Below are 20424 nucleotides of genomic sequence, written 5' to 3'. Positions count from 1 at the left end.
TCATGAAACCTAGGCTGCTGCTGATTGTCTTCCTTTTAGGCATGATTTCATTGTAAAATAGGATGCTCCTGGCATGGCAGCCAGATAAAATATAGGAAAACCAGTGAAATTTAAATAAACAAATGCATTTTTTGTCAAAAAAAACAAAAGATCAAACAACCTCACCTATATTCTGCAGTTAAGAGGTTACAGATGATCTTTGCAGGAAAGTTTCAGAAGAATGGAAGGAACGTTATAGCAGGTTGAAGAGCAAGAGGTATGGAAGTAAAGGCAACAAAATCTAGGCTCCTGGCTATCTTACAGAAGTAATATTTGGCATTCAATGACAAATGACGATTTCAAGGTAATGCAGAGTGGAAGGCATGCCAACCATTATTTGCTGGGGGAAAAGCCTAGAAGGAAAGCACGTTTATTTGTGGATGGATATTTGTGTCTGTATGGATGCTGACCCAGGCAGGATACCAGATGTATTTACCCATTCCCAAGACCTCAAGGAGCACGATAGCCATGAGGCCTGGAGCTTGCCTGCTACTGTGTAAAGGAGGCATATCCTGTTTGGACTCACCCCACCATCCTCCCAGTCCTTGGTTCCTCTGAGAGGCAGGGGACAGAGCCACATAATAATTTAGAACTATCAAATGGGAACTTCCATCCTTGTGAATTCAGGTACATTCTTTTTTTTTTTTTTTTTTTTTGGCTGTGTTGGGTCTTCACTGCTGCACGCAGGCGTTCTCTAGTTGCAGCGAGTGGGGGACTACCTTCATTGCGGTGCTCGGACTTCTCATTGCGGTGGCTTCTCTTGCTGCAGAGCAGGGGTTCTAGAGCGCAGTCTCAGGAGTTATGGTGCACTACTGAGCCCGCGCTCTAGAGCCTGTGAGCCACAACAAGTGAGCCCACGTGCCACAACTACTGAAACCCGCATGCCTAGAGCCCGTTCTCTGAAACAAGAGAAGCCACCACAATGAGAAGCCCGCACACCGCAACGAAGAGTAGCCTCCGCTCGCCACAGCTAAAGAAAGCCTGTGCACGGCAACGAAGACCCAACGCAGGCAAACATAAATAAATAAATTAATTAATTTAAAAACAATGGTCCACATCAAAAAAATACCTTATAACATGTAAATCTAATATTCACCTCTCAGATTTTCAGGAAAGTAGAATGTACAAAGTAGAAGACTGCCTCAAGATGAAGGAAAGGAGAAAGTTAGGCAGGGAATGCAAGGAAGAGAATGCAAGGTCCGGAAAGAGGAGATTGCCACCAACCAATTCACTGATTCTTTTCTTTTTTCTTTTTTTCTTTTTGGCCACACCACACGGCATGTGGGATCTTAGTTCCCCAACCAGGGATCAAACCTGTGCCCCCTGCAGTGGAAGCACGGAGTCCTAACCACTGGACCACCAGGGAATTCCCCAGTCCATTGATTCTAAATGCAAGAATATTGTTAATAACCGAAAGTGTGGCAAGCCAGTGTCCAAGTGTTTTATACAGAGCAGTGGAGGTGGAGACAAGGATGAACTCTAAGTAACAGCACAGATGGGAAGCAAGCAAGCTGTTGGTTTGGTACTCGTGACTGAAACCTTGAACCTCTCTCTTCTGTCTGCTCTGCTGCCCACTCCTCTGTAGGGTGAAAGTTAGGAATGGATCTCCACTCTGCAAGAATTGGTGGGGGGAGAGCATCTGGTTTTGGAGAGATGAAAGAGTGAGGCTACTTTGTCGTTGCTTCAAGCTTGGTGGGAGTAGAACAAACAGGACAAAAAACACTGGAACGTGGGTTTTGTGTAGGATGTGTTGGAACAGGTGTGGCAGCACCAAACACTCCAGGGCTACATGAATCACATGTAGTAATTCAGCCAGCAGCCACTACATATCCCCATAAGCCCGTCTGAGCCAGTTTTATAATCCTATCACTCCCTCCTGCAACCTTCCCCACAACCCTCAAACCTCAGTGCCTACAGTTCCACAGAGTGGACTCCTTCCTAAACACTCCACCCACAGCTCCCAGCAGTGGGCCGAGTTTAGTGCAGAACATAATGACCGTTCATTGATCATTCAGTAAACTGTTAAGTACATGTTATGGGGAGGGTAGTTGACAGGACTTACTCCCCAAGCAGGCGCGGAAGGTAAATCCCTGTAAACACTTCTCAAAGGGTGCTTGCGTAGACTACCCGACCACAGTGACTGTGTTACTGCCACCATGGCACCACCCGGATCGATCCAAGGCTTAGCTCACCTTCCTGGAGCAAGCTCTTGCACCCGACGCCCCGCCCACTTCCTCCGCACCTCCCCTGACGGAAGCGGAAGCGGCGTGTGAGCCGCTTGGACGTCTGGCTCCTCGGCTCCCGAAGGCGGCTTCCTTCGCTGTGCTCTGTGCTTGTTGGTTTCCTGTCACCATGGCGCTGGCAGTCTTGCGGGTCCTGGAGCCCTTCCCGACGGAGACACCCCCGTTGGCGGTGCTGCTGCCACCTGGGGGCCCGTGGCCTGCGGCGGGGCTGGGCCTGGTGCTGGCGCTGCGGCCTGCTGGGGAGAGCCCGGCAGGGCCGGCGCTGCTAGTGGCCGCCCTGGAGGGACCGGGCGCGGGCACCGAAGAGCAGGGGCCGGGGCCTCCGCAGCTGCTGGTGAGCCGCGCGCTGTTGCGGCTCCTGGCCCTGGGCTCCGGGGCATGGGTGCGGGCGCGGCCGGTGCGGCGGCCCCCGGCGCTGGGCTGGGCGCTGCTCGGCACCTCGTCTGGGCCCGGGCTCGGACCGAGAGTCGGGCCGTTGCTGGTGAGGCGCGGAGAGACCCTGCCAGTACCCGGACCGCGGGTGCTGGAGACGCGGCCGGCGTTACAAGGGCTACTGGGCCCAGGGACGCGACTAGCTGTGACTGAGCTCCGTGGGCGGGCCAAACTGGGTCCGGAGACTGAGGACAGCAGCCGGCCCCCACCCCCGCCGGTGGTGTCCTCCTTCGCGGCCTCTGGCGCAGTCCGGCGACTCCGGGGAGTTCTGGGAGGGACTGGAGATGCATTGGGGGTGAGCCGGAGCTGTCTCCGTAGCCTCAGCCTCTTCCAGGGCGAATGGGTGTGGGTGACCCGGGCTGGAGAGTCATCGAACACTTCCCAGCCACACTTGGCCACGGTGCAGGTCCTAGAGCCTCGCTGGGACCTCTGTGAAAGGCTGGGACCCAGCTCTGGGCAGCTGGGAGAGCCCCTCGCTGACGGACTGGCCCTCGTGCCTGCTACTCTGGCTTTTAATCTCGGCTGTGATCCCCTGGAGGTGGGAGAGCTTAAAATTCAGGTAGGATACCAGACTGAGGTCAGGAATGCTTCCTCGTCTTTATCCCCTCTTCTTTGTCTTAACTGATTTAGAAGATCAGGGCTGTAGAATTTAGGTCCCTTACTCCTTTAGATCTTGGACTTTTCACTTAATGCCTCTTAGCCTTGTTTACCCATTCTCTACAATTAAAAACATGGTGGTGGTGCATGGGAAGGGCTTTCACGATTTGGGTGAAAGGTGAAAATTACGGTCAAATTACCACTTGTATATATTAATCTACTAAATCTAATCAGTTGTTTGTTGAATTGCTGCAGTGTATCCAGTATTGTACTGGGTGGTATGGAGGATGATACCTCCAGCTTTTGCTCATGCTATCCTTGACTTCAAGTTCCTTCCTATTCTTTTAGCCTCCTTGGTTAAAATCCTACCATGCTTTCCTTGAAGGCCCATCTAAAGGTGGCACTGTCTTCTCAAAGCCTTATATAGTCTCACCACCACAAATTTAACATTACTTCTTCTTACTGTAGCATTTTGTATTGTACCTTTCAGAGAGCATTTATTTTATTGTGTTGTTATGCTCATGTCATCTGTCTAATGCTCAACTGTACATTGTAAATTCCTTGAAGGGAAGGGCTCTTGATTATCTTTAGTGCTTGGTGTTTAAGTTTAATATTTTATTAACTATATCCAGGAGGAGTTTTTGGTTTCTGCCTTTAAGAAGCTTACTTCAAGAAGGTAATTATTTTGGGGGTACAAATATAGTCTACTGTTTAATTAAGCACCTGGATGTGTGGTTTAGGCCTGCGCTGTCCAGTGTGGAAGCCACTAGCCCCTTGGTGGTGCTTTAAATCAACTGAAAGTAATGCAGTAAAAAATTCAGTTCGTTAATTGCTTTAGGCATATGTTGAGTGTTCAACATCCACATGTTAATATAGAACATTTCTATCACTGTAGAAAGTTATATTAGGTAATGCTGGCATAGCCAGTTAGTGCTATGGGTTGTCAAAAAGAGATATAAGATACGCACGAATGGGAGTTAGGTGTGGATTTCCTTCTGAATGGAGGGAAAATACTGGATTACTCAGACTGGAGCTCATTCAGCTAACAGCAGCCCTTTCAGCTTCATTGTGATCATATCCTTTAACTACAGCCTGAATTCAGAGTGTCCCCACTAATGTCCAATTAATATTCCCAGTGGCTGCCTGGTGTCACTCAAATGACTTGTGGGCATTAAATGTCTTCACTGTTTCACTGGCTCTGGGCCAGTATAAAGGTATTACGGAATGGTTATCTTTCCTGGTGAACTTTTTGGAGGGAGAGTCAGAAAAGTCAGAGTCAGAAATCTCTTCCTGGTGCCCATTAGAAGGAGAGGTTTCTGTTTTCTCAGGAAGATATAGGTATTCAGCTCTGCTACCTTAGGTCTCCTCTCCCACAAGCCTTATGGTTATGGAAAGGATAAAGGATGGAAGCAGAAATATTGATTGCTAAGGGATTGGGTAGAGCCTGACTCCTTGGGAGAAGGTTATAAGGTGGTGGTTATTTCTCTAATAGAGATACTTGGAGGGCTCCAGCACCCCTGAAGACAAAGGAAGCTGCTCAGTGCTGCCTGGGCCTCCGTTTGCCAAAGAGTTACACATCGAAATTGTGTCCTCTCCTCACTACAGCACTAATGGAACTTATGACCATGTTCTTTACCGGCACTTTCAGACACCCAGGTTAGCTGCGTCCCCCTTTCAGGAGGATAGCATCTTACCCTCATTGCTCTCCTCCCATCCCATGCCTTAGATTCAGGTACCACAGAGCATCTGATTTTAAAAAGCCACAGTTTAAGGCAATATTGTGGCTAGAAGCCTCTTGCTGTGTCAGGCGGACAATAGAAGAGTAATCTGGACCAGGAGGTGAATCCAGCCATCCTAAACTGAGAAACCACTTTGATTTGGGAAGACCCCAAAGCAGCCGGGATCCTGCTTTGCCTCCCTCTGGTCTCTGATCCCCTCTCTAGCCTCTCTGCCATTTCCCGCAGCTCTTTCTAGGTCAGACTTGTTCTCTGTAAAACTGCTTGGGATCTCTGGGTGGGCAGGAGGCCCCTAAGAAATAGTCTGCATGTTGGGGTTGGCTGTGCGGGCACGTGTCAGGCCCATGCTCTTGACTCCCATCGTGAGCTGACCAGGGCCACTGCTGTGTTACAGGGCAGTCCAGGAAGGGGATGTTCTGTGTGTGCCAACAGTCGGACAAGTAGAGATCCTGGAAGGAAGCCCAGAGAAACTGCCCAGGTACGCAGCTGCCTCCTTTCCCACAGCTGGGATTCTTAACCTGGGTGCAGGAGTCCTCAAGTTGAATGGAATAATTTTGTGCATAAGAACATTTTGTTGTTGTCACACATATTTCTGGACAGAAGGCACATACCTTCTTCAGGTTCTCAAATAGGCATGTGACTGAAAAAAGAATTAAGAACCACAGCCTGCTAGCTTTTGGGAGTGTTTATCCTCAAATCGATTGGTGGTCCTAGACAAAGTAAAGCATTTAGAACAGTTTAATGGCCTAGACCAAGGTGAGATTCCTTGCTTTCCATTCTTAACCAGTGTTGTTTAGGCCACACCTCCCATACACTCAGCAGGAGGAGACCCAGGCCTTGATTTCTACCCTAATGGATGGAATGTGCACACGCTGCTTTCAATCCTGTCTCCCAAGGCAGGGGAGGGAGGGATTTCTGCTGTCCTTGGGATGCCTCCCCTCTTTCCTTATCCTCAACAGAATGAGAAATAGAGCATAACTGAGCTAGGGACCCAAAACAAGGAGTCCAACCTTTCTCCTCCTCCTGTTGACTCTGACTACAGAAGTTGCATGTAAAATGGTGAGGCGAAGAATTCAGAGACCACTTGGCCTTATGTGAAGGGGGAAGAATGTGTAGCTCCACACCCCAGGACTGATTTCCTGTAGGGATTTACTAGAAGGAGAAGACAGCTGGTAGGTACACTAACCCAGCCTTCCAGGAAATCTCATTGAGGTGGTGGGACCCGCCTGCAGGAACTTGGGCATAAGAGCCATAGTGCCCAAGGTTCCGGGCCGAGCCAGCCTGGGCCCTCTGCCAAGAGAGGGACGCCTTGTCTGGAGCTCCTGATTCGTCCTTGGTCGGTATTCAGAGCTGGGTTCTGGCCAGCACTCTGTCTCCCCAGTCTCAGGGCTATGGTACCCAGAGGAAGGGGCTGGTAGTGCCCCATGTAATCCCACTTGGCGCTGCAGGTTCAAATCTACAACTGGGAATTTGAGCTTTCCCAGTTCAAATCTACAACTGGGGCCTGGTGGAGAATGCCAGGCTGCTATCCGTCACTTCCTACTCTGTATCCCATCTTAAATATAGCAAATGTCTATGAGCTAGCTTTCTGTAGGAAAACTGCAGAATGCCCACCCTTTGTACTTTGAAAGGAAAAGAGGCACTAGGCCCTCCTGAAGCAGACTGGGAAGCCCATCCTTTTCCTGGACCTCTGCCATTCCAGCCCCCTGGAGACCTGTCTCCCTCCTCTGGTTGCTGAGCACATGGTTCTTCCACCCTGAGCAGGTCCTGGAAAGCAGGGTTGGGGTGGACAGGTGGGTCCAAGGACAGAGATGAGTGCTTTAGCCCCACTTCTTGGACTTGGTAAGGGAAGCCCTGCAGGGAGGCTTCTGTGATCCCTGGCAAGGAAGTCCACTAAAGCCCCTTCAGACTCCCCAGCGTTCCGCTTCCACGCCAGGCCTATGGGTTCCAGCTCCACTGTTTCCCGTCTGGCTCTCGGGAACGCAACCCGGTGTTCCTCAGCAGTGTCCAGATATGTTCCAGAGGTCTGGCCCGTGTGCTCACTGAGGTGGTCCCTCCACTCTCCGTGGAAGGGGGTGGGCATGTCTCCCTCTCCCTCCCCGCCCCAGTGCTGTTCCTCCTTGGATTCCACTGCCTGCCATATGCACTCTGACTCAGGATGTTCAGCCTGACTGAGTGTCTAGGTTATGGACCCACCCATCATTTATTTATTTATTTCCATCATTTATTTATAATGAATAACAGTAGGACAGTTTTCCTTATGTTCTAGTTTTTACCACAATCACTGCCTATGGTTACGTGAGTTTCATAATACTAACCTGGTATGCTTCCCCCTCCACCTGAAAGCATTCCCACCCCCACCCTCCTGTGCTGCCAGAGGGAGCAGTTCTGTGACTGTGAGACACTGAGCAAAGGAATTTGCACCCTGATTGGACCTTAAAGAGGCCCAGGTTCTGTCATTGCTGTTCTGCCTGAGGATTAAAGATGGGAGTAGTTCATTTCTTTATCTGGAAAATTGGACTAGCGACTGCTATCTGCTACCCACCCCCTTAGTAGGCTGAGTAACCCTAACTCACTCTGACACTAGCCAGTGACTGCACAGCCCTGGTTATGGCCGGGAGCTTTCGAAAAATACAAATGTGTGAGTCCCACCCCAGACCTATTGGAGCAGCAGGGTGAGGCTGGGACCTGTGCAGTCTTTATTTTTTTTCCAAAGGAAGGAAAATGTTAATTTTTAAATTGAGATATAATTCACATACATAAAATTCATGCTTTTAAAGTGTACAATTCGGTGGCTTTTAGTATATTCTCAAGGTTGTGCCATCAACGTCACTAATTCCAGAACATGTTCATCACCCCAGAAGGAGACCCCTCCCCGTTAGCAGTCACTCCGTTCCCTCCTCCCCTCAGCTCCTGGCAGCCACTAATCTACTGAATGGAATCATACAGTATTTGAGAGATGTTGATTTTTTTTTTTTAAGTTTCACAGATAATTCTAATGTGCAGCCAAAATAGAGAATCATTAATCATTAAATGTCATTATGAAGGAATCTGCCTGCAATTAGATTTTGTGGATGCTTGAATAAGAGCCAAGGGACTCTTTCCTCTGAGGTTTTGGGTGGCCTTGGTGGGTACGTATTTGAGGGTGGGACTGTTCTGAAGCCAGTGAAAACAGTCAGATGGTCACTGCTTGGTGCAGGGGTGGCTTCTCCCATTGGAGTGGGTGGGCAGGCCATTTACCTGAAGAAACACACCCTCAGGTGATGTTGTCATGAGGGATGCGGAGGACAGGCACAGTTCCTGCGCTCAAAATGCATGTGATCCAGTCAGGGAGATAAGAAAGACCATCTGCTTTCCTTTTCCTCCACGTCCCCCACTTCCTCCCCACCTCTGCCATGTCTAGGGACATGTATTTATGCTGCTCTTGAGTTTGTCCCTGCAGTGGACCTCTGACTGAGACAGCCACCTTGCCCTTGGGGAGGGGTGTGTGTGCTCTGGATCTGGGGTTCATTGGGCCTCTTTCCTGCAGGTGGCGGGAGATGTTCTTTAAAGTGAAGAAAACAGTTGGGGAAGCTCCGGATGGGCCAACCAGGGCCTATGTAGCTGACACCACCCACACCTCCTTGTACTTGGTGAGGCCCTAGCGGTGGGGGTAGACTTGGGGAAAGGAGCAGAAAGAACTTCTAGAGAACAGACTTGTGGTTGCCAAGGGGGAAGGAGGGTGGGGGAGGGATGGACTGGGAGTTTGGGATTAGCAGATGCAAACTATTATATATAGAATGAATAAACAACAAAGTCCTACTATATAGCATAGGGAACTATATTCAGTGTCCTGGGATAAACCATAATGGAAAAGAATATGAAAAATAATGTGTATGTTTATATAACTGAATCATTTTGCTGTACAGTAGAAATTAACACAACATTGTAAATTAACCATAAAATAAATTTAAAAAAAAAAACTTCTAGAAACTAAAGCTTCCTCCCACCTTTCACAGGTGGGTTCTGCCCTGAGCCTTGTTCCAAGGCTCCCTTCAGGTGAATCCACTCCCTGGAGCAGCTTGTCTCCTCCAGGCCTGGAGGGCTTGGTGACTGAGCTCTGTGCTGCCCTGAAGCCTCGCCTCCAGCCAGGGTGAGTGAGGCCTCTGTGTGAGGAAAACCTGCTGAGAACGTCCCTGGAGGAGCGGCAGGCCAGACAAGTAGTTCCTAATGCCCTGTTCAGAGTGGAAGAATTAGGTGGACCTCCCTCCAACTGTTCGGCCCACGCCACTAGCCCATGTTCTTTCTGTAAGCAAATTCCCAGGCTCCTTTCCTGGGATAACCACAGTCCTCCAGGGTCAGCTATGGAGGAAGAATCTCCACTGGGGACAACTGTCTCTGAGACTGCCATTCCCCTTGGGGAGCCCACTAGCCATCCTGACCTTCACCATCCTGTACCTGAAAGACACAGGTCCTCATACCACTGGCCTAAGTGTAGCCACACACGCCTCCCTAATTCCGCCCAGTACAATCCAAACCAGACAGAATAGCCAAGACTTTCTTGATGACAAAAGAGAATTAGTCTCAGCTGCTGGATATGCTCCATGCCCCTGCCAGAGTACCAAGGTGGTGTGGGAAATATGGCCTCACCGTGTGGCGACAGCCCCGAGGGTTGGGGAGGGGGTTTGCTTCAAGGATGGTATCTGCTTTCTGGATCCAAGGGGCCCTGTGTCACTGGGGACTCTCACATTTGGGCAGAATGGAGGAAACAAACGTCTCTTCTCTGGTTGCAGGGGTGCCCTGCTGACAGGAACAGGCAGTGTCCTTCTACGGGGCCCCCCGGGCAGTGGGAAGACCACTGCAGTCGCTGCCGCCTGCAGCTGCCTCGGGCTCCACTTACTGAAGGTGAGGGTCCCTGGAGAGTAGATCCCAACCACGTCTCCTCCCCAGCCCAGATTCTCCCTCTCCCCCTGGCTACAAGCCTGACCCTGCCACCTCAGCCTAGTGGGCAGTGGGTCAGGCATAGTCCCATGATGCTGAGCTACTGAGAGATGCTTTCAAGAGGGAGGATGCTCCAAGGTTTTGGTGGACAGTCCAGGAAGTGAGGTTAGGGTAAAGAAGAGTTAGGGCTCGGCCAGTGTTACCTTCCTCCCCCATCCCTGCCCTCCAAAAAGAGATGGCCTGTACCTTCTAGTGACTCCTCCCTCCATTCTCCTGCCCCAGTCACCCCTGCCCCCTTGCTCACAGGCCCATCGGGACCCCCTCCCCAGGTGCCCTGCTCCAGCCTCTGTGCAGACAGTAGCGGGGCTGTGGAGACAAAACTGCAGGCCATTTTCTCCCGGGCTGGGCGCTGCCGGCCTGTGGTTCTGTTGCTGACAGCTGTGGACCTGCTGGGCCGGGACCGTGATGGGCTAGGCGAGGATGCCCGTGTGGTGGCCACACTGCGTCGCCTCCTCCTGGATGAAGACCCCCTCACCAGGTATCATCCAGCGCTGGGTCTGGAAGGGGGTAGGGTCCAGCCCTCTCTTCACCACCCCCTCAGTGGCTTCTTAGACGTCTGCTGCCCATCTGGCTGCTCTCCAGGCAGCCCTGAGCTGAGGGGCATGGGGGTACCCAGAGGGAGGAGGACGCAGTCCCTGGTATTTCTTGGGGGACACTAAAGCACAGCCTCTGCCCTCACTGAGCGCCCTGTGTAGGGGGGATGCACCATCCAGGAAGCTTTGGGGCGCCCATCTCCCTGTCCCATCCCAGCCCTACCCTCCTCCCTGCCCTCCTGCACCAGCCTCAGGACGAGGCAGTGCTCAGGGGCTGCCGGCCACCTTCTTGCCCTGAGTGCTGCCCACTCCCTGTCTGCAGCTGCCCTCCCCTGATGGTCGTGGCCACCACAAGCCGGGCCCAGGACCTGCCTGTGGATGTGCAGACAGCGTTTCCTCACGAGCTAGAGGTGCCTGTGCTGTCAGAGGGGCAGCGGCTCAGCATCCTGCGGGCCCTCACTGCCCACCTCCCACTGGGCCAAGAGGTGAACCTGGCGCAGCTGGCACGGCGGTGTGCAGTGAGTACCCAGGCAGGATACGGGCCGCCCTGCACTCTTTGCCGGGGGTACTCAGTCCTGCTGCCATGCAAGTGTACAAGTGAGGGTAGAAAACCCGAGGCATCAGTGATGGGCCTCTGCTGCAGCCAGGGGTCCAGCCCCGCATGGGTTCCTGCCTACTGTGACCTGCTCACGTGTCCTCTCCTGTGGTTCCCCAGGGCTTTGTGGTAGGGGATCTCTATGCCCTTTTGACCCACAGCAGCCGGGCAGCCTGCACCAGGATCAAGAACTCGGGGTAAAGAAATTGGGCACAGGAGGGGCAAGGCGGCAAGAGGCGGTATGGGTGGGTAGGGGCTGGTGAGGAAGGGAGGAGGGTGAGGGCCCTTATGGGGAGGAGACCTCAGGTTAGGTCCTCCAGAGGCCTCCCTGGATTTTCCTTTGCAGCTGGGCAGGTGGCTTGAGTGCGGAGGATGAGGGGGAGCTGTGTGCTGCTGGCTTTCCTCTCCTGGCTGAGGACTTTGGGCAGGCGCTGGAGCAGCTGCAGTCAGCTCACTCCCAGGCCGTCGGAGCCCCCAAGGTAGACACTCCAGGTCCTTGGAGGTGGGACCGGAGCTCCCTCCACCAGCAGGTGTCCAACTGTGCCCTTTCCATCTCCTAGATCCCCCTGGTGTCCTGGCACGATGTGGGTGGGCTGCAGGAGGTGAAGAAGGAGATTCTGGAGACTATTCAGCTCCCTCTAGAGCACCCTGAGCTGCTGAGCCTGGGCCTGAGGCGCTCCGGCCTTCTGCTCCACGGGCCCCCTGGCACGGGCAAGACCCTCCTGGCCAAGGCAGTAGCCACTGAGTGCAGCCTTACCTTCCTCAGGTGGCGAGGGGGCCTGGCAGGGAGGGTGGGTGGATTGGGGGCAGCGGCAGGGGGCAGGAGGTGTGTTGTGTGCTTTCTGCGTCTGAGGAGTCTCACCCTCTCCCATCCCCTCCCTCAGCGTGAAGGGGCCCGAGCTGATCAACATGTACGTGGGCCAAAGCGAGGAGAATGTACGGCATGGTGAGTGGGGGGTGGGGGCAGGGCTTCTGGCCCCCGAGCCGCCCCTACCCTCAGGCTGCTCTCGGTCACTGCTAGTCTTCCTCTCCCCAGGTCAGGTTCCTGCTGGGTGGGGCCTCTTACCTGAAGTGCTAGTGCTGAGTTGTCAACATGGGTTTCCCTCCCCATCTCCTGACTTCAAACCCCCCTGGGCTTCCCTGTCCTGTGGGCCCTTCTCTCTCCTAAGTGTTTGCCAGGGCCAGGGCCGCAGCTCCATGCATCATCTTCTTTGATGAACTGGACTCCTTGGCCCCAAGCCGGGGGCGAAGTGGAGACTCTGGAGGTGTGATGGACAGGTGGGGGTCTGAGCCAGAATGGAATCTGGGGTCCAGGACAGAGGGATGTGAGACAGGCTGCACTAGTCTTTGGAGCCCAAAGAGTTCCTGCCCTTCTGGTTCTGCGATAAGTATAACAGAAGCTAAAAGGGGCCGTGGAATTGGGTGTGGGGCATTGAGGAGATGGGGGCCTGTGTGGAGGGGTACACAAAGCACAACCGGGCAGGGGGCCCTGTGGAGACAGCCTGCAAGGAACACCGCAAGCAGGGCAGAGGCTGGGGATGCACCAGGCACTCTCTCACCTTCACTTCCTCCTTCACAGGGTGGTGTCTCAGCTCCTGGCCGAGCTGGACGGGCTTCACAGCACTCAGGATGTGTTTGTGATTGGAGCCACCAACAGACCAGACCTCCTGGACCCTGCCCTTCTGAGGCCCGGCAGGTGTGCACCCCGTACCTTTCACCTCCGCCAGGCCCATTTGGGCCTGTCCCTTGACCCCCATCCGGTGGCTCTCCACCCTCATGCCAGGCACCCTGGCACTCACACCCAGCTGTCTCCCTAAAGGTTTGACAAGTTGGTGTTTGTGGGAGTGAGCGAGGACCGCGCCTCCCAGCTGCGTGTTCTGAGTGCCATCACGCGCAAGTATGCCCTGTTAGAGGGAGACCCCCACAGGGCTTGGGCCTTGGGATGGTTAGGGGATAAGTGCAGAGTGCACAGTAAGCTGGTCAGGGATGCCTTCTGACAGAGTAGGGGGTGCCAGGTAAGTCTCTTTGTTTCCTGTATCCCCACAACAGATTCAGGCTCGAGCCCTCTGTGAGCCTGGTGGACGTGCTGGACCACTGCCCACCCCAGCTGACGGGCGCAGACCTCTACTCCCTGTGCTCCGATGCCATGACAGCTGCCCTCAAACGCAGGGTTCGGGACCTGGAGGAAGGTGAGCCACTCACCAGCCCCAGAGGTCAGCCAAGGACCTAATGGGCACCAGGCCTGGTTCTGGATTTCAGAGGAGGGACTGTTGACCCCTGGGGGACTCTGGGCAAGAAGGTGCCTACCAGGGTGCTCTCCTGCTTGGGCAGAGACCACAGCCTCCGTGCCCCAGCTGGCCTCACCTCCCCTTGTCGCCCCCAGGCCTGGAGCCCGGGAGCTCGGCACTGCTGCTCACCATGGAGGACCTGCTGCAGGCTGCAGCTCGGCTACAGCCCTCGGTCAGCGAGCACGAGCTGCTCCGGTACAAGAGCATCCAGCGCAAGTTTGCTGCCTGCTAGGAGCCTCCTGCAGCCCGGGACCTTGCCCGCAGGGGCTAAAGGTATCTCCACAGAGACCTGAGAGAGCAAAGGCTCTTTCTCAGGCCAGTGCCACCGGCCCACCCGAACGCTGCCTACCTCCAGGCACTCCCTTGAGTGCCGAGTGGCATCAGGAGCCCTGAGAGAGCTCAGGAGGCATCCTCTTCCCACCTGTCCGCCCTCCAGGCCAGCTCCAAGACTAAGGCCCCTCTGCTCAGGAGGAAGGATCAGGTCCTGAGGGAGCCCCATCTGTGGCTGAAAATAAAGCATATGCCGCCCCCTGCTGGTGTCGTGGTCTAAAAGGTTGGCGTGGAGAAGCCGGTGGCGGAGTAAACTCAGGGGAGGGCAGGGTGGGCACCGCAGGAGCCTGATCCTTCTGATACAAACACAAGGTATACAGGACCTGAAAAAGGCATAAACTATATTGTTCAGCCTTCCATCTGCCTGAACCCAAATCCCTGTCCCCCAGCTGCAGTCTGCCCCTCCCCACACCCCCAAGATCTGCACTGGAGGGGGCTGGGCTTGGTGTGGGACTACTGGTCCCTCCTCCCCAGAGCCTGGCAGCGCCTGGGCAGAGGGCTGTGGGAGCTGAGGGCCCGTTCAGTCTGTCTTCTTGAGCACGTGGATGAAGTAGCAGGGGATGTAGGCCTGGCCCGTCTTGTAAGGCTTGAAGTCGCCCAGGACGCTGTGCTGGCACTTGCCCCCGAAGGCTGTTTGAAGCAGCTCCGTAAAGGATGCCAAACAGTGAGGGTAGTAGGAGAGCCGGAACTTACTGCAACAGAGCCCCCGACCAACCATGAGGACTGGTGGTCTCGGCACCCTCACCCCGCCCCCCCCACCCCCCTGCCTTGCCAGGTGGGTACCTCAGGTCAGGAGAACCGCTCTGGCCAGTCCCTGGCACCTGCACCGTGTAATCCAGGGTCACCATGTGGGCCTTGTTGTTCACCGTCAGTACTGATGTTGTGATGTCCTTGGTCAGGTCACTCTGCAGGTGGTGGTTAGCTGCGTTAGCCTCTGCAACTACCAATGGGACCTGGACCCCAGTACCACACCTCCCTCTCTGGGCGGCTCCTCCCCCAGGGGCCCCACCTTATAGTAGATGTTCTTTCCTGGCGGTGCACAGCCTGTGCTGAGGATGTGGTCGTAGTTGCGATGATCGATGACCAGCACACCCCCTGACCTCACCATGCTCGCGATGTTCTTCAGGGCCAGCCGGTGCTCACTCTGGTCCCCTGAAGTCCGCCGGCCAGGGACAGAGAGGCTGCGTCTGCTCAGGGCCCCCAGCACCAGTCTCCCTCCCATCTTTCTCCTCCCCAGGGGCATGGAAAGGATATAGTTCAAAGCAGTGTCCATGCCCAAGGCCACATCCTCTCTCACCTTTGCAGTCTGGCAAGTGGGCAAAACTGTTTCCAAGGCAGATGACAGCATCGAAGCCACCCCGTGGTGGGTGGGGCACATCTTTGTCCAGAGTCATCCAGTTGGCTTCTTCAATGACTGAGGGCCGGGAAGGGGAAGAGGGATCAGGGTGGCACCATGGTACCAGCAGTACCCACCTCCACCAAGTGGAGTCCTGCCTCAGTTTCCCCTTTAAGGCACACACAGGGACTCCCCATCCAGTCAGGGGGAGGGGATCATTATGGACATGGAGGGTGAAGGGGAAGAGGGGCCCAGGGAGGAGGAAGCCATGGTTGGGAAGGAAGGCTCTGTGCTTACGGGTTTTTATTTGGGGGAAAGACAAGACACTATAAACATAATTAAAACTAGCCCCTCGTACTCAATACCTCATTCTGGTGCCTAAGCCTCCCTTTTCAGGGAAATGACAGTGGTTTTACTGTCTCCCTTGAGGAAAACAAAACACCCACCACAGGAGCTAAAGGAGCCCAGGGCAGAGAGAACCGTGTCCTTGGTGGCTGGGCTGAGGGCGCCTGGCTGGACCCACGTACCCCACTTGTCAAAGGCAGGCTCGTGCCGCCGGTTCCAGCGCTCTTTAAGCGCATACTTCAGCATCTTGTCACTGGCATCCACGCTTGTCACACTGAAGCCCTCTTCCACCAGCATGATGGAGTCCACCCTGGGCAGGACCAGGGATGACAGGCAGAGAGGGGCAGTCAGGGGGGCCTGGGAACGCAAGGAGGAGACCCTGTGCTGGACACTTCCGTCTCCTCTATATCCTGTCCCCAGCCTCTCTCCACTGACCTCAATTGACCTGGCAAATCTGTTACTGAGAACCCGGTAGCAACTTTTCTTTTTTGTTTTAGCACCGAGTCAGGTATTCTACAAATGTGCATTAATCCTTATGGCAATCCAGTAAGGTAGATGGTGTTATCCCCATTTGAGAGATGGGGCAAACTGAGGCTCCTGGAAGTTAGGTAACTTGAGCACAGGAGGTAGTATAGCATGATTTTTTTTGTTTTTGCTTTTGGCTGCGCCACAAGGCTCGTGAGATCTCAGTTCCCCCAACAGGGGTTGAACCCCGGGCCCTCGGCAGTGAAAGTGCGAAATCCTAACCACTAGGCCACCAGGGAACTCCCAGCATGGTGGTTCAGAGCACAGGTCAGACCCTAAACAACCTGGGTCCGCATCTTCTCTCCACCTTTACCTCTCTGAGGCCAAATTTCTACAGCTGTAAATGGATATCACTTCTTACCTCATGGGGTTTTGTGAGGATTTTAAAAACTGATGTATCAAAAGCACCTGGCACAGTCCTTTGGCCGAGGCACATGTCGAACAAGTGTGAACGCTGCAGCGCTGGAGCCCGAACAGAGCTTCCGTCGGTGTGGCCCCAAAGCCTGGCCTTTGCGCCGCCCTCCCGAACCCGCCTTCCCCACCCGATGTGCCCACACCCTCGCTCTCACCCTGGGTCTCCTGGGCCCCGTCCTGCCATCGTCGGCCTCGCCCTGTCTGTTCTGCCTGGGCAAACACTCATTCCTGGCCCTGGCGTCGCGCCCCCGCCCGGCTCAGGGTCGGCGGAGGAGGCTGCCCTGACGTGCCCGGCCATGGTCCTGCGATCAAGCTGCCCGGGCCGAGCCAACTCCGTCGCCCCAATGCCCCGGGTCCCCACTCACCCCGGTCCCCCACCACCCTACCCGCTCCCTGCTCCCGCTCACTCCGGTCCCCTGGCCCCTGCCCGGGCTCACCCAGTGCCACAGGCCACGTCGAGCACCCGCTGGCAGCCGTGCTGGCGCAGCAGCCCGAGCAGCCAGGCCTTGTACTCGTCGGTGCGGCTGCGGGTGTCCCCGATGTAGAGCTGCCACACGCGCGCCGCCTCTCCGTCCGCGTACTGGTCCGGGAGCCCTTCAGCCGCCACCCCTAGGGAGCGGGTCCGGTACACGCTGTCCACCATTCTGCGACGTCCCTTGCTCCGCTGCCACCGGCTCCGCATTTATAATACGGCCCCTGCCAAAGCTCCGGCTGCCCCACCTGCCCAATGGCAGGTGAGCACGGGGACACGCCCCTGCTGGGCTCCGGGCCCGGGGCCGCGGCTGCTCGGGCCGCGGGGAGGGCGCTGCCTGGCAATCCTGGACAAGCACTTCTCGCCCGCCTGAAGATCCGGCCCTCTGGCCGATCCCTCGGCGGGAAAGGATCTTCCCAGACCCCTGCCCACTTAACCCAGGTCGCAGGAGGGCCCAGGAAGGGCCAGGAGAAAGGGGAGAAGTGAGAGTGCCCGCTCCACCCCCGCCCCAAGCTGGAAAGAAACTTTAAGTCCACAGAGATGGGCGCCCAGGGCTGGACCCTCCCTAGCAGGGAAAAAAAGGTATTCGAGTATCTAAAGAAGGACTGTCCAGGGACTTCCCTGGTGGCCCAGTGGTACAGAATCCCCCTTACAATTCAGGGGACGCGGGTTCGATCCCTGGTCAGGGAAATAAGATCCCACATGCTGCAGGGCAACTAAGCCCACCACTACTGAGCTCGCGGGCCTCAACTAGAGACCGCTTGCTGCAAACTACAGAGCCCACACGTTCTGGAACCCGCACGCCACAACTAGAGAAGAGAAAACCCGCACGCCACAACCAGAGAGAAGCCTGCACGCCACAATGAAAGACCCCGCATGCCTCAACAAAGATCCTGCGTGCTGCAACTAAGACCAGAAGCAGACAAAAAAATAAATAAAATAAATAAATCTTAAAAAAATACCCTGTCCAGCTGAAGGAGGGCCTGGTCAGCCAGGGAAGGAAGGAATGGGGAATATCTGGGTAAATGCTGGCTTGGCCATTCAAGTCCAGGAGCAGTTCTGGCCCAAGGAATCATTCCACCCACCTGGGGGCAGGTGTTCCTCTGTCCTGTAGGTGAGGCATCAAGCTTTTTTTTGAGCTGCCTAAGGTGAAGTCTGGTTCCAATTCCTCTCCAACCAAGCGCCCTTCTAAAGACCAACTGCTTTTCATGGAGGTGCCCACAGAGTGTGAAGTCCAGGGTCAGGGCTGGGAGTGCTTGGTGCTCTTGCTATCATATTGCTCACTGTCACTTCATAAATGGGTCGTTTTGTTTGGTTACTGTACATCCATCCTTCCTCCCCAAAGCAGAAGGTCTCTTCCTGGGACAAGACCCTGGACTGAGGTGGATTCAGGAAAATGATGCCACCCAGGGAAGCCCAAGACAGCAAGAACAGCCTTCCCCACCTGTCTTTGTTCTTCTGGCTTCAGCAAAGCGGAGGTATGGAATTTAGAACAAAGGAGCCTCCCTATCCCCTCCCCCTTTTACCATCTATAGAATCCGGGAGCTGGAGGAACCCCAGAGATAGGTAATCATTCTTACCTTTCTATTTTTAGCACACAGACGACCTCAAATGGGCCTGCCCATGCCCAAGCAGTGGAGTCTGTGCTCACACTGACCCTACAGACAGGTCTTTGGCTACAGGCTTAAAAAGACACTGTACTAGGGAGTCTATAATATGATTTTTTTTAATAATATGAATGCTGATGGTAAACTTGGCTTTTAAAAAAAATATATAGGTTGTGAATAGCTTCTAAACGTACTTTTCATTTCAAAGACAAGATTTTTGTCCTGAAGTTAGTAATTATTTGATTTCTTTCTCATCCAGAGGCATTTAAATAAAAAGTCGAGATCACAGTTCACATGGAATTGCATGGGCCTTTTTTTTGTTTTTGTTTTTGCTTTTAACTATCAAAAGCATATTTTCTTCTCTTGACCATAAATTACTTGGCCTTAAGCATTTCTTGGCTACACTGAGAGGATGTGCTGCAACCTGTTTACTCACTCCCCAAGCTCTGAACATTTAAAATGCTCCCACAGTTTTTCAAAAGAGTGAACATGTGGATGGTTATGATGAAATTATTTTCCAAATGAAATTTTTCTATTTATTGATGCTGTCACCCAAAACAAATGTTTGTTTCAATCTTCTCTACATGAAGATATTATTCACTGGTATTTCATTGGGTAGAAAATTGTATTTAATTGTTGTAATCGTCTTTAATTACCACCAAAATGTACCAAGTAATGGCAGTCCTTCATTGCTAAATTGTTTGTCCATGTCTTCTACCCACTGAAATATATCAAAACCGCCTTTTGTTTTACTTGGTTACTCTATGTGAATTTTAGATAACCCAAACCCAAATTTAGATAACCCTGGGCCATGGAAGACAAGGTCACAGAATATAAATCAATTTACAGTTTGACTTAGCTGAAAATAAGGTGCTATTTTTAATATGCAATGCTTATTATTTGCAACTGGCTGAAAAGACTAAATTCTTCATCCCCAAATGTATAATATGTTTGCAAAGAGATTTTAGGTTGGGAACATGGCTGCAACTGGACAAACTCCAAGGCTATACCTATTTGAGGACACATGAAAATCTTAGAATTGTGAATTATGTATATAACAGTAACTACAAATGGAAGACATTCTGGCTGGTTTTGTTTTGATTCAGAACAGGTAGAAATACATTGCTCAGAGGAGGGATGCCAATTTCCAAACTCTAGTCCAAGCCGCTGGAAAAAACTCTTCTCTGCTGACTATCTGTCCAGATTGACCATTGGGATGCCACCCACCCACATGAACTCTGCTAGCAGATTTATTACAATGGATCCTTTTTTAGCCTTTTCAATATATGATATGACTCACTCTGCTTTAATAAAGCCCCGTCAAATGAGTATAAAATTGGTCCCTACATTGGTGGGTTATAACACTAATTAATGGTGGCTACATTACTTTCTTTTTTTTTTTTTTTACATTTTTGGCCACGTGGCATGTGGGATCTTAGTTCCTGGACCAGGGATGGAACCCGTGCCCCCTGTGGTGGAAGCGCAGAGTCTTAACCACTGGACCGCCAGGGAATTCCCACACCTGGCTTTTTGAGTGTCCTGTTTTGTTTTGTTTTTTGGACAGAGAACCTTTTCTATTTTAGAAAAGTAATGATGGTAGGAGACGTTGCCACCCCTGGAGCTGGTTGGCCCACTTCTCCCGTCTCAATGTGCAGCTACATCTCCTGTAGAGAATCACACCCATTTTAGCGGAAGTTTAAGCTCTGTTGGCCTGGATAAACTTGATAGATGGAGAGTACACTTTTAAAGAAAGAATGAGTAAAATTGGATTCCTCTTAAAGACACTGTAGAGAAGCCAGGTCTTGAGGGCAGCGTTAAAGGTCAAGCTTCCTTTAAGCTATACAAAACTGTAAACTTTGAAAAGGGAGAAAAACTTGGTTAATTCACTCCTAACTGCATGTCCAACCTTAAACTCTGAAAACATAAATAGACTAGTGGACAGCAGCTGGTCT

At 53.0% G+C, this 20424-nt stretch overlaps 2 protein-coding genes across 7 annotated transcripts; one reads left to right on the top strand and one right to left on the bottom strand.

Annotated features, from left to right (window-relative positions):
* The first annotated feature begins 2318 nt into the window (after positions 1-2318).
* On the top strand, positions 2319-13976 carry PEX6 (peroxisomal biogenesis factor 6). 6 transcript variants are annotated; one of them, XM_060162927.1, is made up of 17 exons: positions 2319-3273; positions 4804-4967; positions 5442-5525; positions 8577-8679; positions 9046-9179; positions 9820-9931; positions 10297-10505; positions 10883-11045; positions 11276-11352; positions 11502-11634; positions 11716-11921; positions 12040-12101; positions 12325-12433; positions 12735-12851; positions 12975-13052; positions 13205-13344; positions 13539-13976. In XM_060162927.1, the coding sequence occupies exons 1-17, from the start codon at positions 2392-2394 to the stop codon at positions 13673-13675; spliced, it is 2910 nt and encodes a 969-aa protein (XP_060018910.1). In that variant the 5' UTR covers positions 2319-2391; the 3' UTR covers positions 13676-13976. The 6 variants fall into 6 exon arrangements, 5 of the variants coding, with proteins under 5 accessions (XP_060018910.1, XP_060018909.1, XP_060018911.1 ...); XM_060162926.1 differs by having other exon boundaries at positions 10883-11078; XM_060162928.1 differs by lacking the exons at positions 11276-11352; positions 11502-11634 and having other exon boundaries at positions 10883-11078.
* Positions 13977-14097: 121 nt separating this feature from the next.
* On the bottom strand, positions 14098-17165 carry GNMT (glycine N-methyltransferase). The gene is made up of 6 exons (XM_060162924.1): positions 16831-17165; positions 15637-15764; positions 15071-15187; positions 14783-14925; positions 14557-14678; positions 14098-14465 (listed from the first exon to the last, which is right to left on the bottom strand). Exons 1-6 carry the CDS (start codon positions 17073-17075, stop codon positions 14294-14296), a joined length of 927 nt encoding a protein of 308 aa, XP_060018907.1. The 5' UTR covers positions 17076-17165; the 3' UTR covers positions 14098-14293.
* Positions 17166-20424: the final 3259 nt, after the last annotated feature.

This window comes from Lagenorhynchus albirostris, chromosome 10 (genome assembly GCF_949774975.1).
Source record: "Lagenorhynchus albirostris chromosome 10, mLagAlb1.1, whole genome shotgun sequence".
Classification (NCBI taxonomy): Eukaryota; Metazoa; Chordata; class Mammalia; order Artiodactyla; family Delphinidae; genus Lagenorhynchus; species Lagenorhynchus albirostris.
This window is presented reverse-complemented; position numbering and strand designations above follow the sequence as displayed.

Excerpts from the sequence above, each read along its gene's own strand:
- GNMT (XM_060162924.1), bottom strand. The coding sequence starts at position 17,075 with ATGCGGAGCCGGTGGCAGCGGAGCAAGGGACGTCGCAGAATGGTGGAC. Across the intron at positions 14,926-15,070 it reads CCACTTGCCAGACTGCAAAG|GGGACCAGAGTGAGCACCGG; the intron begins GTGAGAGAGGAT and ends GGCGGACTTCAG. Across the intron at positions 14,679-14,782 it reads GAAAGAACATCTACTATAAG|AGTGACCTGACCAAGGACAT; the intron begins GTGGGGCCCCTG and ends CACCACCTGCAG.
- PEX6 (XM_060162926.1), top strand. The coding sequence starts at position 2,392 with ATGGCGCTGGCAGTCTTGCGGGTCCTGGAGCCCTTCCCGACGGAGACA. Across the intron at positions 9,180-9,819 it reads AAGCCTCGCCTCCAGCCAGG|GGGTGCCCTGCTGACAGGAA; the intron begins GTGAGTGAGGCC and ends CTCTGGTTGCAG. Across the intron at positions 11,922-12,039 it reads TGCAGCCTTACCTTCCTCAG|CGTGAAGGGGCCCGAGCTGA; the intron begins GTGGCGAGGGGG and ends CCCCTCCCTCAG.